The sequence below is a fragment of the Rutilus rutilus genome (assembly GCF_951802725.1).
Source record: "Rutilus rutilus genome assembly, chromosome: 9".
In the NCBI taxonomy this organism is placed as follows: domain Eukaryota; kingdom Metazoa; phylum Chordata; class Actinopteri; order Cypriniformes; family Leuciscidae; genus Rutilus; species Rutilus rutilus.
The window spans coordinates 1,838,809-1,855,868 of record NC_140223.1 but is presented as its reverse complement, the minus strand read 5'-3'; the positions used below and the strand labels follow the sequence as shown (position 1 = coordinate 1,855,868).

General features: G+C 37.6%; 1 protein-coding gene across 1 annotated transcript in view; it reads right to left on the bottom strand.

The window, feature by feature from the left end:
* LOC311297698 (protein NLRC3-like) overlaps window positions 1–17,060 on the bottom strand; it is a 96,647-nt gene that overhangs the window by 27,105 nt on the left and 52,482 nt on the right. Inside the window, exons 7-9 of the mRNA XM_084420105.1 lie at window positions 11,259–11,330; window positions 8,706–8,879; window positions 4,487–4,660 (exon numbers count right to left, since the gene is read on the bottom strand). Coding sequence (XP_084276231.1) covers window positions 4,487–4,660; window positions 8,706–8,879; window positions 11,259–11,330 — 420 coding nt within the window. The remainder of the gene's footprint in view (window positions 1–4,486; window positions 4,661–8,705; window positions 8,880–11,258; window positions 11,331–17,060) is intronic.

Sequence of the window (17,060 nt, the reverse complement as noted above, 5' to 3'; positions counted from 1 at the left end):
TAAATATCTCGTTATTTCGACATAATATGTCGTTATTTCGACATAAATATCTCGTTATTTCGACATAATAAGGGGACATTCTAATATGCATTAAGCTACATTTAGCGTTCTTATAATGAGTTTCTATGGGAGGAAAATGCTTAACGTCAAATTAAACGCTTTGCGTTCATATTCTGGACTTATCTGATTTTTGTAGTAGCCTATACTTTATTATGATTTTAGTAGCCTATCATATTTATTAATAAATGCACGCACAATTATCCGTGAACTTGATAAATGTTGCAGATATGTTTTAGGCTACTATCCACAAACAAATTGCTTTCAATTATGTGTGCAAAATTCAGAATTCAACGAATGCAGTGCAACAACAACAATAATAGTTAAATTAATATTAGTATTAATAATAATAATAATAATAATAGTCGCAGTAGTGCAAGGCTAAGGCAGTGCAAGCCAAGTCAAGTAAAACAGAGTTTCTTTGCGTTCATAGTCTGGACTTATATGATTTTTTTGTAGTATACTTTATTATGATTTTAGTATCATATTGATTAAGAAATGCACGCACAATTATCCTTGAACTTGATAAATGTTGCAGATATTTTAGGCTACCCATAAACAAATTGCTTTCAAATGTGCTAAATTCAGAATTCAACGAATGTGCAGCAATTTGTACAAATAGAGACATTTTTGTGTATAAAAGACATTTTTGTTTTATTTTGTATTAGTGATTATAATTTGCGCGTCCATTTATTGACGTCTGAGTCGATCTCATTTGAGTGTATTCGGCAATTTGCTTAACGTGGAATTAAACGCGTATATTCTGAGCTCATCAGATTTTGTTGTACATATACTTTATTAGTATGATTATTTACTGTGTTTGGTCTGTTAGTAAATATGTTAAGGTTTGTATTCATTTCGATATGCCACTAGAGGGCAGAATAAGACCGGGAATTATAGAATACATTGTAGTTATGTTGACCTACTGTTTTCATAACACTGGATATTCTACTAATTTATACTTTTCTAAAACGTTGCATATTAATGGCAATTAACTTTGGCAATTACACTAATAATAATAAAAATGATAACAGCCGCAGTAGTGGTATAAGGCAGTGCAAGCCAAGTCAAGTAAAACATAGTTTCTGATCTGGCCAATAATGACCAAGCATGAAGCAAAATAGGCTATCTGCGATTGAGTTGTGTAAAGTTAACAAATAAACCAAATCTAGATAAACTATAAAGCTGGCTGAAAGAGCAATACTGACAACAAAACTAGCACAAAACTATGTGTAATTGCCAAATGTTAAACAGTTTGAGAATTCATGAGTAGGCCTACGGTTTATAAACTGAGCGGACGGGATGGGTACTTTTCAATCAACATCTCTACTACATTCATAATCTGGACACCGGTTGGGTACACACTGCGCAGTGTAACGAAATATTGTCTCTGCTAGTGTCTCAAGGACACTTCTCTTCACTTCAAAATCTTTTGTTTATTTGTGATAATCTTAGCACTTTATTATTATTGTCTAACCTGTATTATGACTGATATTTGACGAATTGCCTTGTTCCTTTTTTTGTAAGTTTTGGACAAAAGCGTCATCTAAATATGTAGCCTAAAATGTTATTATTAATATTTGAGTTTATAACTATAAATGAGTTAACTTAAGACAGTAATATGTTTATCATAAAATAGTTTATGAATGCTATATTTGTAAGCAAAAATTATGCAAAAAATGTAGGCCTATTTTATCCAAAAATGTAAAAGCGTTTATAAAAATAAAGCATTGATAAATCATATTATTAAATTATATTAAGACAAACATATTACTCTATTACTAAGTGAACTCATTTATAGTTATAAACTCTAATAATAATAATAATAATAATAATTATTATTACATTTTAGTCTACATAGAAGACGCTTTTGTCCAAAACGTACAAAAAAGGAACAAAGCAATTCGTCAAATATCATAATACAGGTTAGACAATAATAATAAAGTCCTAAGATTATAACAAATAACCACAAGATTTTGACGCCCATCATTCATATTAAATCGTCTATTCCAACATATTCCACCATTATTGTGGAGTGCACACTGCATGATAAGTCCAGAATTCCACTGTTGATAGGAAGATGCAGTGGAGGCGCCGGCGAGATCACTTGCATCTTCCTATCAACAGTGGAATTCTGGACTTATCTGATTTTTATAGTAGGCCTAGGCCTATTCTATATTACGATTTTAGTATCATATTGATTAATAAATGCACGCACAATTATCCGTGAACTTGATAAGTCCAGAATATGAACGCAAAGCGTTTAATTTGACGTTAAGCATTTTCCTCCCATAGAAACTCATTATAAGAACGCTAAATGTAGCTTAATGCATATTAGAATGTCCCCTTATTATGTCGAAATAACGAGATATTTATGTCAAAATAACGACATATGTCGAAATAACGAGATATTTATGTCGAAATAACGAGATATTATGTCGAAATAACGAGATATTATGTCGAAATAACGACTTATTATGTCGAAATAACGACTTATTAAGTCGAAATAACGAGATATTATGTCGAAATAACGACTTATTATGTCGAAATAACGAGATATTATGTCGAAATAACGACTTATTAAGTCGAAATAACGAGATATTATGTCGAAATAACGACTTAAGTCGAAATAACGAGATAAGTTTTCTTTTTTTTTTTTCTCACCTTGCGGTTCAGGGCTTCCGTACCATATAGTCAATATGGTGATTGCAAATAATTCCATAAGGCTACGAGAAATACAGCAGCGCATAATTGAGGATGACACCACCTTCCAAAACATACACAATGTGAGCATTTCTGTATTATGTTGTGTACTTGCCCGCGACAGAATCTGAATGCCATTAAGAATGCGCATCACTGGGAAAGCGATTCGGCCCGTAGTGAAGTTCTCTGGCACATGACGTACATTACCAGTAGGGGGCAGTCCTGTTTCTTTCTCCGTTATAGCGTGTACTGAAGCCAATAATATGCAACGATGTGTTAACCTCTCTCTGGTGCGTATTGTCATCAAGTGACCGAGCTCATAAACGTCTGAGAACCACATTTTTAAGTAGACTATATTGTTATGTACAGCTCAAATAGAAATAATATATAAATGATTCAGTTATTAATTGTTTTTACATGCTTGTCATGGGCGTTTGAACAGTACTGTAGCATAAAAGAGTGTTACAATAACTTTTTAGTGAACTTATAAGTGCAAATATCCCGTCCCATTTTAGCAACCCTAATTCAGTTATAAAGAAAACGCTTAACGTGGCTTAATAGGCTACTAAGACAGTAACAAAACAAAAATGAAAAATATAAGTAGCCTATAAAATAAACAAATTATTGTGTTATTAATTAGCCCACAAACAATATTAATTTTAAAGCCTAAACGGATTTATTTAATGCAAAACTGAAATCAGCGTTGGGCATTTATCTGTAATAGGCTGTGTTGTATTTGTTTATATTATTTTTTTTTTTTTATTAGGCCTACTATGTGAATTTTTATATTTTTTATTTATGATCTATCCATATGTCTGCTCTTCTCTTTCTCCCAGACATTTAATAGCAATAATAATAATAATAACAAACAAATACAAAAAAAAAATGTATTTTCTGAAAATCCTCTTAAATGTGTATGTGTGGCTGTGAGAAGAAGCAATGTGTGGCTGTGGCAGAGCAAGACAGGAGAGAGAGAGAGAGAGAGAGAGAGAGAGAGAGAGAGAGAGAGAGAGCGAGAGAGAGAGAGAGGGACGAGCAACTGTCATCTGTCAGCTGCCCATGTCGGCTCTCACTACATATCAGGGGGAAAGAGTATTTTCCGTTTAACAGTATAAATGTTTATATACATTCACTATAAATGCATTTATGTGATAATTTTCTAATACAAATGTCATAAAAACCAGTTGCGTAAATCAAAAAAATCGACGTACCTTCAGGACACTGACAATAAAGATGGATAGTGACAGAGAAGATAGAAATTCTCATAGCTCTCCTCAGAAAAACGCTTGTTACACACACACACAGTTTGATTGTGTCAGTAAATGAAAATGAGTGGACTGTGTTAATCCTGACTGTGCTGAGACTGAGTGTGTTTAAAGTAAAGGGTGTTAAATGTATATCATGATGTCAAAGTGTGTTTTTCAGTGTGACTATCAGGACTGCAGTATCACCTTAATGAGGAACAGCTCATGTGTTCAATCATTTACAGATCAAACATGAACTCACAGCAGCAGGAGAAATAGACCAAACACTTCAAACAGAAAAATACTAACCCTCTTACATCATATGAACAGACGTGAAATTAATTTGATGAATTTGATAATGTTGTTTCAATAGCTTTGTTTGTAATTAATGTAATAGTTATTTCCCTGCATTTTATTCCATTTTGATTATACTTTATGAATCCACAGTGACAGTTTCATGTGAGAGTCACGTATGATCTTACCTCAGTATCTCCAGTTTACAGTGAGGATTCTCCAGTAAAGCGGAGAGCAGCTTCACACCTGAGTCTCCTAGTTTATTCAGAGACAGATTCAGTTTTCTCAGGTGTGAGGGGTTTAATCTCAGAGCTGAAGCCAGAGCAGCACAACCTTCATCTGTGACACCACAATCACTCAACCTGTAGAGAACAATGACACACTCTTCACTCTCATATCATGACAGAAATCGTTGTTTTTCTTAATTGTGTTTATAATTTGTGTAATATCTCTTTTTTTAAACAATTAATTCAATATATCAGTAAGTTTAACTGTTATTCTAAGAGATTATGTCTATGTGAGGGAGAAAGATTATATAAAACTGATAAAATGAAATACATTTTCCCTAAATATAAATGTATTAACATTACAATTAAATTAAAATTCATATAAAAAAAAATCTAAATGTTTATATACATACATTATAAATGCATGTATTTGAAAATAAATGTCTCACACAAATATATATATAAAAAAAACGGTTAAGTAGATCACAAATCAGGTCAGATAGGTGGAGGGTTTAAAAGCTAAAGTGTGACACTCATATTTTTTGTTAAACCATTCATTTATAATGTTTAACCCTCTGGGGTCTGAGGTGTTTTGGGGTCCTTGAGATGTTTTGACATGCCCTGACATTTCTGCTTTTTTCAGTTGCTTATAAACATATTAATGGTAAACTCTATTTAGCATAAACAGGGCTACCATAATATGTGAGCAACATGTTTGTATTTTTGAGAGAATAATGTTTATGCATGGTTATTGAAAAAATGATAAATTAAAGTGTCTGAAAAAGAGCCACAAAACACATACTAAATATGTGTCAACAAGACTTTTGACTAATGGGTGTTGTTGCTTAGAGTTTTTTCTTCAAAATGATCTGAAAATCATCCTGCCTAATCATTCACATAAAATAATACATTGATTTAAACTTTGTAAGACACATTTTGTTTGGAAAGGCAATATGCGTGTGGGCGTGTATGATCATGAATAATGATGTGATTCACACCTGATGAGACAATGACCCGCCTAATGCTGCATAATGAGCCTTTCATTCAGGTGTATCACTGAGAGGGTACCACAAGTAAAGAATGTGAGGACTTATTTTGTATGCATGCAAATTGCATAATATCCATGGTAAACATTTCTAGTAAGTATGCAGTTAATACTCATACTGTATTTTCAGAAAGTTTTGAAATATATCCCCAAATGTGTCACTAATAAAAAACTATAATAAATAATTGAATGAGAAGGTTTATATTGACCTATTAAGATGTTTTTTACATCTACCTTGTAAATATATGTTTTGCTATTTTATTAAACAGTTTTAACATATAAATCAACAACAATTACAATTTTAATAATATTTCAAATGTAATCTTTCTTTTTAAAAATTATACATCGATTTTATCATACGTATTTCAAAGTTAAGGATTTATTCATTTGAATATTGGAACAAACACTATAATAACATCTTAGTTGATAATTCAATATACCTACTTTATTTTTAGCGAAACATCACATACTATATATTTAAAGGAGCATTGCGTAGGTTCTGAAATTTCTAACAGTTACTGACATCAGTGGCCGTTAGAGGAACTGCAGCCAGTCTCATGCTCGTTCTCGGTGCGCATGCTCGTACGCGCACGACCACATCAACCAGGGTTGCCGCAGCAACCACTGACGGCTCATCGAGATTCACCAGCATAATGTTTGAGGTAAAAAAAGTTACAGTACTGTAAGGTTATTGTTTGACAGACCATATTTTAGTAAAATGTTGCAGTGCTACTTTATATTATCAACTAAAGTCTACTTCTAAAAGTATTGTGTAACAACACTGTAACACACACTCCCAACACTCACAGACCTCTTATTTTGACTATTGTAGAGTAACGCTAAATTATATAACTGAGTTGAAGACGTTATGCTTATTTTTACGAGGAATGTCCGTGGGTGTCTGAATTGTGCTGGAGGATGGTCGCTTCTTTCCATCCGCAGAGTCCATTTGAAAACACTACTGATTGCCACTGCTTTCTAATAATGGCTGCCATACCGTACGGATGTAAGCCCAAGTAGACGAGAATGCGCATGACGTCACATTTTGTGAATTTTCGCGCCGATTCGGGCCCGACTCCTCCACACACAATTGAGCCTACAGGCTGATTGAGGCAACCGTGGTGGACAGTCAAGGTGTCATTCTTTTTATTACATCATGGTTGGCTCATACATGTACAAATGAAAACTCTATCTTAAAGATTTTTTTAAAGTAAAAACCTACACATAGCCCCTTTAACATATGAGCAGAAATATTTGCATATAAATGTTAATATGCAGTTTAATATGTTGCTTATACAAAGACATTTTATTTCAACATATTTCAGTCGATATTTACTCATCTCATAATAACAATATAGTCTGGTAAAAGCTAAACTAGTAGATGTGTTCATGTAAAAATAACATGTTTACTAATGTAAGTACAAGTGTGCGCTGTTGTGTAGAGCTGTAGTAAACATCTGTGCCGTTCATTCATTCACACACAGACACGCGATTCATATTTAAACAGTCCTTTTGCAGTTTACCGACACTATTGCATATCACGATTAGAACAAAGCACTTAAGAATTAAAAACTTACTATTCACAGTCCTCTGAATAGCTGGATCCTTTGTTCCTCGATGTGAAACTAAATTATTCCTAAGGATTATTCCACACAGCGAAGCAAGACGACATAAAGTGCATGAGTCTGATAAAACTCGCGGTGTGTTTTATCCAGCTGATGTGGGCATTGACACGTTTGCATGGATCGCCTCAGATCATTTGCGTTTGAATAGCGCGCGCTCTCCGTGGGCGTGGTCACATTAACACTTAATGAGCTACAATGAGCTGAGATGAGAACGGTTGACATCTCTCTCTTTTCATACAGATTACATAAACTAAGAATATTTGTTTTTTATATAAATTACTTCATTTAAATAAGAGAATTCAAGCTTCATGCCTGTGTGCCTGTATGCCTGTTTGACTGAGTATTCGCTGAGTTATAGTTCATTTTCGGACGCGTTTCAGAATGGACTTCACTGACAGAGAGAAGGCAGAACTCGCATCATGTTTATTTTTCTTTATTTGGCAAAAAGCACAGAACTTTGTTTTTATTGTGAGTATACACAACAATAATAGACACTTAACAGGATCGAATGATGTATAACAAGATCAAAATCGACAGAGTATTTTGAGTCTCTTTTACACTGATAAGAAAAAAAGCGAGCAGATCATGCCGGCGTGATTGCCAACCCCACGGGGTTAAGTGTAATGAAATTCAAACTGCAATTCTTTTCATATGCGGCTGTTATTTATAGTAGGAACGTGTAAAAATAAGCAGAGAATCGAAAATAGCCTTATCTTGAGTCAAATAGTAAACTGAACAACAGGAGAACTGGATATTAAGAAAAAAACACTTGCACGCTCTCGTCGTTTCCACAAACTGACCGCTTGTCCAGATACATTTATAAGATTTAAACCTGGAGAAAAATCTCTACAGTATCCAGTTTTAATACTCCTAAAATTAAAATTAATGGACTTTGACAATCCTGACTGTGCTGAGATTCCCTCCGTCCTTCGGATGAGATGTAAAACCGAGGTCCTGACTCTCTGTGGTCATTAAAAATCCCATGGCACTTCTCGTAAAAGAGTAGGGGTGTAACCCCGGTGCTCTGGCCACATTCCCTCCAATGGCCCTTCCCAATCATGGCCTCCTTATAATCCCCATCCACTGAATTGGCTCTATCACTCTCTCTCCTATCTCCACCTGTATCTGGTGTGTGGTGAGCATACTGGCGCCGTTATACTGTGGCTGCAGTGCCGCCGCATCATCCAAGTGGATGCTGTAAAGCGCTTTGGGTGTACAGTAGTACATATGAAAAGCACTATATAAATGCCTCATTCATTCATTCATTGAGTGTGTTTAAAGTAAAGGGTGTTAAATGTATATCATGATGTCAAAGTGTGTTTTTCAGTGTGACTATCAGTGCTGTAGTATCACCTTAATGAGGAGCAGCTCGTGTGTTCAATCATTTACAGATCAATATTTCAATAGCTTTGCTTGTAATGAATGTAATAAGTTATTTTCCTAAATTTTATTCAATTTTGATTATACTTTATGAATTCATGTTTCATGTGAGAGTCACGTATGATCTTACCACAGTTTCTCCAGTTTACAGTGAGGATTCCCCAGTACGGCAGAGAACAGCTTCACTCCTGAGTCTCCTAGATTATTCTCAGACAGATTCAGTTCTCTCAGGTGTGAGGGGTTTGATCTCAGAGCTGAAGCCAGAGCAGCACAACCTTCATCTGTGACACCACAATCATACAACCTGTAGAGAACAATGACACACTCTTCACTCTCTCAGATCATAACAGAAATCTTTGTTTTTCTTAACTGTGTTTATAATTTGTATTTGTGCAATATCTCTTTTTTAAACAATTAATTCAATATATCATTAAGTTGACTATTATTGTAAGAGATTATGTATCTATGTGAGGGAGAAAGATTATATAAAACTGATAAAATAGAATACATTAGTGCTGCACGATTAATCATATCGCAATTAAGATGTCAAGCCTATGCGATTATATGACGCAAAATGCTGCGATTTTATGAAATAAATAAATGCATGTGTGGACATGACAACTCATTCTCTCTGAGAGCTGTTTGCACATTTTCTACACTGCTAATAAATAGAAGACCAGTCAGTTTCAGTTTAGGCAGTGGCGCGTATGATCACGCCGTGACTCTCTCCATTGTGCAGCGTGGAGAACCGGTGAAGATGATGCAGAGCACACAGACACTGAACTGGTGGCCAGAAACAATTCTACCTCTGTTATATGGTGACATTTTGGCTATAAGAGAACCGACACTGAGCAGAGAGAGCAGGGCTGTCAACTCTCATTCATTCAGCGTGAGACTCGCACAATCAACACTTTTCACATGCTCTCACGCCACACACACGTTCTCACGCAGAGAAAAATCGCGAAGCAAAGAGGACACAGACACCGACTAGACAGAGCAGGATACTTATGATAGGAAACAAATCATCAGCTCTCAGATTCTGTTAATTTTATTACTAAATTCAAACAATAGCGTTTTGGCGCTTGTGACGTGATCGTGGTCGTGAACCGAACATCTCTCTTTACTTGTTAATAGTAAATAAACACGAATGAACAATAGGTGTGTTGAAAGATACATTACAACTTACCGAAATGTTTTGAATTGAAATCGTGAAATTTGTGTCAAGCTATAATAAAAACAGTAGCATACCAGTCATTGTACCATGTAAACATTGTAACATGTAGTCACTAAACTTCTGTTTAGTTACCAAATGTTTTGACAATTACAATACACATCCTGCTTAAAGGGGAACTTGGCCTTTCTAGCCATTTCTTCACTGATTTTCACTTTTGTTGTCGCATGTTTTCTCAACGAGCTCCCCCTACAGCTGTGGGGCGTATATTTCACAACACTGTCGTAAATAAACTCACTTGCGTCCCCTCCTCCCCCTTTCAACCGCTGCTCATGTGCATGTGCTATTATCGGAGCCGGCCAGCTTTATCGTGTGGAGCTATGTCTACTGAGGTGGGTAAGACATCATACACACTATCATAGAACATTGACATGTACATTTTGTATTGTGTTATCAACCATAAGCCGTAACAGGGGGTGGGCGGATTAAGCTAGCAAACATTACCGCTTATTCTTATCTTAGTTATAGCCTAACCTACACCCAATGGAACTGAGATTGCCAAGTTTAGCTTATCATCGTGCAGACAATGATCCATCGTCGCTTGTTCTTATAGATAGCTGGCATGGCTAACCGGTAGGGCTGGGTGATATATCGCATGACATTGTTAGGACATATATAATTATCGCAGGCGATACGTCCGCGATAATTAATGCGATATGGCTCAGCTTGTCAGTGAACTACGGCTCTGTGTTGTAAATGCCGCTCCATCTGAAAGCAGGTGATGGCGATTTACTACTAATCAAGGAACCGGCTTTACTGACGAGATGCGCTTAACAATGTCATGCGATATATCGCCCAGCCCTACTAACCGGTATTGAGGAGGGCGTGTGTCGAATTTATGTTTATGTCGAATTGCGGTAAAGCAGTTTGTGTATCACACTCGTTCTCGCTTCTCACAAGACTTCCTATTTCCAACTTACCGGGATGCTAGTCCCCATGTTGCAAGGTTGGTTTAGTGCCTGGGAATGCTGGGGGGAGCGGGGAAAGTCACCATTCTCACCAGAACAGGTTATTTAACCATCCAAATGATTTCTAAACGGTTTTATTAAGTTGAAATAGTTGCCAAATTCCCATTTAAATGTCCCTGTTTCTCTGGACAGAATATACAAAATATTTTATTTTCATAAGAATACAAATGTTCTTATTTATTCTTTATTATATCGCAATCGCAATATTGACCTCAATAATCGCAATATGAGATTTTCCCCAAATCGTGCAGCCCTAGAATACATTTAATACATCTTTTTTTTCCCCTAAATATAAATGTATTAACATTTAAATTAAATAAAATAAAAATTAATATAAAAACTCTAAATATAAATGTTTATATACATACATTAAAATGCATATATTTGAAGATTAATTTCTCACACAAATATCATAAAAAACGGTTAAGTAGATCACAAATCAGGTCAGATAGGTGGAGGGTTTAAAAACTGAAGTGTTACTTACCGAGCTGATCTAGTTGCTGTAACCACAGGCATCAGCTTCTGAAGAACTTCATCTCCAGTGTTTTGTGTATTACTATTTGAAAACAAAAAATAAATGTTAATTTTTAATGCTAACAATAATAATATTTCATAACAGAAGTAAATAATACATTATACCTTCCTAAATACCCTCAAATATTCTTTTAATTAAACACTGCTTTATAAAGGACATGTGAAAGTTGTTTTAGTATATATAACTGTAGAAGCCTCATATTCAGCCAACACAGATTTGTTTTTCTTTATCTTGTCAATGTTGCTGTGGCAGGTCTATTACTCTACATTTACACTACAATTACTTTTTTTTTGTCCAGTCAAATGCTTATATTTTCATGAATCAAGAAGTATTTTGTGTTAAACAAGTTGTTTTTGAAATGAGAAGTAAGCTAATTGTGATAAAGTCACATTAGCTGCCACCGCTGGGGAAGCAGAACTGGCACACACACACACACACACACACACACACACGCACACACACACAAAAACACACACACATTCCATACACTTACACTGTACTGTCTCATCGTTTCGTCCCTGTGTTGTGTGCAGAGATGTATAAAGTACATAAAAGGACTTAAAAGTACAAGTGCTCTATCAAAAAAGTGACTTGAGTAGAAGTTGAAGTGCTCTTTAAGCACCACACTTTTTTTGTACCTATTATGCAAAATTCACTTTTGTTGGCAGTGTGTGTACACAACCACCCAAAAGTGATAAAAATCCACTCACTCCTTTTTTATTAATCCCCATAAATCATCAGCAGTGTCTCCCAACGACCTGTTTTTCAGAATACGGCTTTAGTGACGTCACTAAAGCCACAGGCCCCGCCCACGAGTGTTGACAGACACTGCCGTTTTAACATAGACCCGCCCTGATCGAGTTCACAGCGAGTTGTACACATCCACCATTGCTGCACTGACGAGAATGTCTCCCAAGCGTTGTTGTAGGTGTTGTGTGGCTGGATGTATTAATCCACTTAGCTCTCTCTATTTACACCCGAAATCTGAGCCGCTGAAGACGAGGTGGAATTATTATGTTTTCAAAGAAAATGCTCCCTCAACTCTACCGAAATTTGTTTATGTTACTTACGCACTTCTTATACTGTGTTTACTCAGCTCCTACGGTGAATTTCTTGAGTAAAACTGACGCTTCATCTTTGTGTGATGTACAATAAACTTTATTAAACTCATCAGTATATTTTTGATCATCATTCGGACCTGGTCCAAAACAGCAGACTTGTAGGCTATTACAGTTTTTCTCAATTGCTAAAACACTAAAAGCCATTGGCTGAACAAAGTTCTCAGTTGCCTGAACTCATTTAGCTAATTGTGCAGTCTGTTGTCAATACCTTAAACCATTTCACATGGTAAAACACAATTTACATATCTCACTTAGACTTTTCAGCAAAACTCTAAACACATTCTCATTCTCAAAACACATTCTGCACTGTAATGCACATGTCATCCATACTGGTAAACACAAGTGGCAACAATCAAATACAAATAGAGAACACATTTCATTGATTGAACACAACCACTCAAAATTGATTTAACCTGTTTCAAATGATGCCCAAAGACAAGAAGAAGCACATTGATCACGTTTACTCCTTTGATTTTTGTCCCTTTTAGTATTGTATACTGTAGTACAGTGCATTATAGGCTGTATACTGTACAATGAACAAATTGTATGGCCCTGAACATTGTGCTTTCCATTTGTTAACAGTACTGACTGCTCAATAGATTTTGACAGGTTGCAGGTTCATATCAACAAAGAACAAGAATACAGTATCAGAGACAACGGACAAGTTTGTGAGATGCAGGGTATAGTACTGTAAAAATAGGGGTACAAGGAGGAGAAAAACAAATCACAAAGAGCAAAGCAGAGTAGTAATTTCTGATAAATTTTGAGCTACTATGATAGAACATGTTTTCGTTCATCAAAAGACAATGATGGAAAAATATGAAATTACTTCTATATGAGATTAAAAATGTACTTCTCTCTGAGAACTATATGTTTCGACCAATGTGTCTTCTATTTTTTTGGTGTATTGTTTACTGACTGCTTGATAGTGTATATCATTTTGATCACTTTGTTTATGATTTGAAAGCAGTGTTTGATTTTGAACACGGGTAAAACTGTTTTGAGGTGAAAGTTTCATTTTGCAAGCGGAGTCAGAGGTTTTGTAAATAGTGCTTGAAGATGAGGTTTTGTGTTTAATGTTTTCAGAAAATGGAGCAAGGTTTCAGAAATTGTGTTTTAGCAATTGAGAAAAACTGTAATAGTGGATACATACAAGCAGATGACAAATACGTTATAACCGTAATTAAACTAAACTATACCTGTTCCATCTCCATACAGCACTCCGGGTCGAAATGAACACCATTACTGAGATTTTCTGATATTATCATCATTCCGTTAGACGAAATTGTCCTGAGAGACTGAGCGCGAGCCCCCTGTGCCGTGCAGCAGCAGCTTATTTGCATTTAAAGGGCACACACTAAAACAGCGCGTTTTTCTGAGCACCAAAAAGTGACTATTTAAACATGCTATAAAATAATCTATTGGGTATTTTGAGCTAAAACTTCACATACACACTCTGGAGACATCAGAGACTTATTTTACATCTTGTGAAAAGGGGCATAATAGGTCCCCTTTAGGTATTGCAAGTAGTTTAGTTTAAAATGTACTACTCAAGTACTGAAAGTAAAAGTACAAGTATTGTGTTATTTAGTTATTAAAGAAAGCAGTCAAAAGTTTGAACATCATATTGTTTATATTATTTTTATATGTTTAGCCTAAAGGACACTCACAATTCCTAACTGACTGTAGCAGCAGTACAAGGACATGAATGTACAAGAGCACCTGAAAACACTGATCTTAACTCTTTATAAACAAAAACAGATCAAGTCGTTCCCTTCCCTCTTTAAAGCATCCCTCCCTTCTCTTTCCTGCTTGTGCCTTTTTTCTCCACAGCTTATTGGGTATTTATCTGCATGTTACAGCAATCTCTGTTTATGTCATTGAGTTCCTGGAATGTCACATGAAATGTCTTTTCTTCATGTGTTCCATACATGGACTAAATGTGCATAAGGCGCCCTCAGGCTGCCAGTGTAACAGATCCCATTCTGCACATAAGGAATCTCACACAGCAGGCAACAGGATGGCTTCAAAACAGCTGAATTTATTGACCCGCCCTGGAAACATATGGGACAATTTGATCAATATTTCTCGTTGCGCCAACCTCTTCCCACATCACACACAACATTAAGTGGGAAAAGCGAGAGAAAAATAAGTGCGTCTTGCCTCGCCAGCGTCCATCCGCAAACTGAGGCTGACGTAACTCACATTTAACATTATGTAGCAGATACATTATTGTGCAGATAATACATTTCTTTCGTTAAAGAAAAAATAAAGTAATAAAATGGCTGGATGTGTATATATTATTCAAACATATCAGTTATAACACATGAGAATAATGTTGTTGTTTTTTCTTTTACAAATCGACAAACAAATATTCCCTCAAAACATCAGGCACATCCACATTATACTCTATAGAACTGCAAAACCAGTGTAATAGATGGATGTAACATGGTATAATGTATCACAGAATCTGAGAAATAAATATACAATGTCTGCTCAAAAGCACAATCCACATATACATTATAAACCCAAATTACATAAATTAGATAACGTTATATTGGTTAAATTGAAGAACTGAACATACCTGGAAACATATGGGACAATTTGATCAATATTTCTCGTTGCGCCAACCTCTTCCCACATCACACACTGTGCACAAATCAACAGTTAGCTCACTCCACGTGCGTTCGATAAAACTCACACAAAACTCAAAATACACAATATGCATGTGTACAATCGATTCAATATAACATTGTACTCAATGATCAATGAACTTTAACTGAACAAACGTCTCGGTTACGTATGTAACCCTCGTTCTCTGAGTAGGGAACGGAGACGTTACGTCGGATGACGACGAATGGGGTTTCGCTTAGAAAGCCTATCATCTTCGAGTATATATAAAACGAGCCAATGGCAAAGAAATGCCATGGGTCTGCGGAATTTGCATAGCGATCTCCGCCCCACCCTGGGGGTATATAAGGAAGTCGCTGGCAACATGCAGATATGTCTTCGCTGAGGAGCCGAGACTGAACTCAGGCGTTCCAGCGGTACAGCGGAAGTGGCAGGGAGACGTAACGTCTCCGTTCCCTACTCAGGGAACGAGGGTTACATACGTAACCGAGACGTTCCCTTTCGTTGTCACTCCGAGTTACGTCGGATGACGACGAATGGGGTTCCCAGTGAAATCACGCCACCTCTCGACGGTCTTCCAGTGCCCTGCGTAAGTCTGAGCTCCCTGTCGTGAGACTGGCACGGACGAAGGACTCCTACTTAACACAGGAATACCAAGGTACACTGGGAAGCATATCTCAGTGGAAATATGCAATCATGCCCAACCCGAAGGGGGGGACTTGGAATACACATATGACCCCGAAGGGCTGCATACGGAGTAACACTGGGGTGTCCAGCCGCAGGTGGAATATTTCAACCCCAGGGGTGGCAAGGTGGCTTGCCAAGGGAAAGACACATGCTCAGAGAGGCTTACAGTGGAAATACACATGTGGGGGTCGCCCGGAGGGGGAACCATGCACATGGAGGCACCTAGCCAAGCGCGAAAGCTGCCGGTGGCATAACTCTGGCGTTGACGTCGTCAGTGCTGGAGGAGACTCAGGGCTTATTAGGCTCATTTGAGGAGAATATCGCACGTATCCCGTCCGTGGAGAGGAATGGCGAGCAAGCGAAGACACCTGAGCAGAATCTAGCACCGGCTAGTTGAAGCGAGTACATGAGAAGAAACTGGCTCAACTCGGAGATTGTAGAATCTCGCAAATGTGTTAGGTGTCGCCCAGCCTGCAGCTCTGCAGATGTCTGTTAGCGAGGCGCCATGCGCTAGAGCCCAAGAGGATGCCACACTCCGGGTGGAGTGGGCCGTCACACCAAGGGGGCACGGTCGACCTTGCTGCTGGTAAGCCAAAGCAATGGCGTCCACTATCCAGTGAGACAACCTTTGCTTCGAGAGAGCCTTTCCCTTCAGCTTCCCACCATGACAGACAAAGAGCTGGTCTGAGGTCCTGAAACACTGCGTTCTGTCTACGTAAGCACGGAGGGCGCGTACTGGACAGAGCAGTGCCAAGGCTGGGTCTGCCTCCTCCAAGGGCAGCGCTTGCAGGTTCACCACCTGGTCTCGAAAGGGTGTGGTGGGAACCTTGGGCACATATCCAGGCCGGGGTCTCAGGATCACGTGAGAGTTAGCCGGCCCGAATTCCAGGCACGCTTCGTCAACCGAAAATGCCTGCAGGTCCCCTACCCTCTTGATGGAGGCCAATGCAACCAGGAGCGCTGTCTTCATTGACAGGAACTTAAGCTCCACTGATTGCAGAGGCTCAAAGGGAGCACTCTGCAGGGCAGTTAAAACCACTGAGAGGTCCCAAGAGGGAACGAGAGGAGGGCGGGGAGGATTTAGTCTCCTCGCTCCTCTCAGGAACCTGATGATCAGGTCGTGCTTCCCCAGAGACTTACCTTCAACTGCATCGTGATGTGCGGCAATGGCGGCAACATACACTTTCAGGGTGGAGGGAGACAGCCTTCACTCCAACCCTTCTTGCAGGAAGGAAAGCACGACACTGATCGGGCATTTCGTGGGTTCTTGCTGTTTAGAAGAACACCAGTTGACGAAGAGGTTCCACTTCAA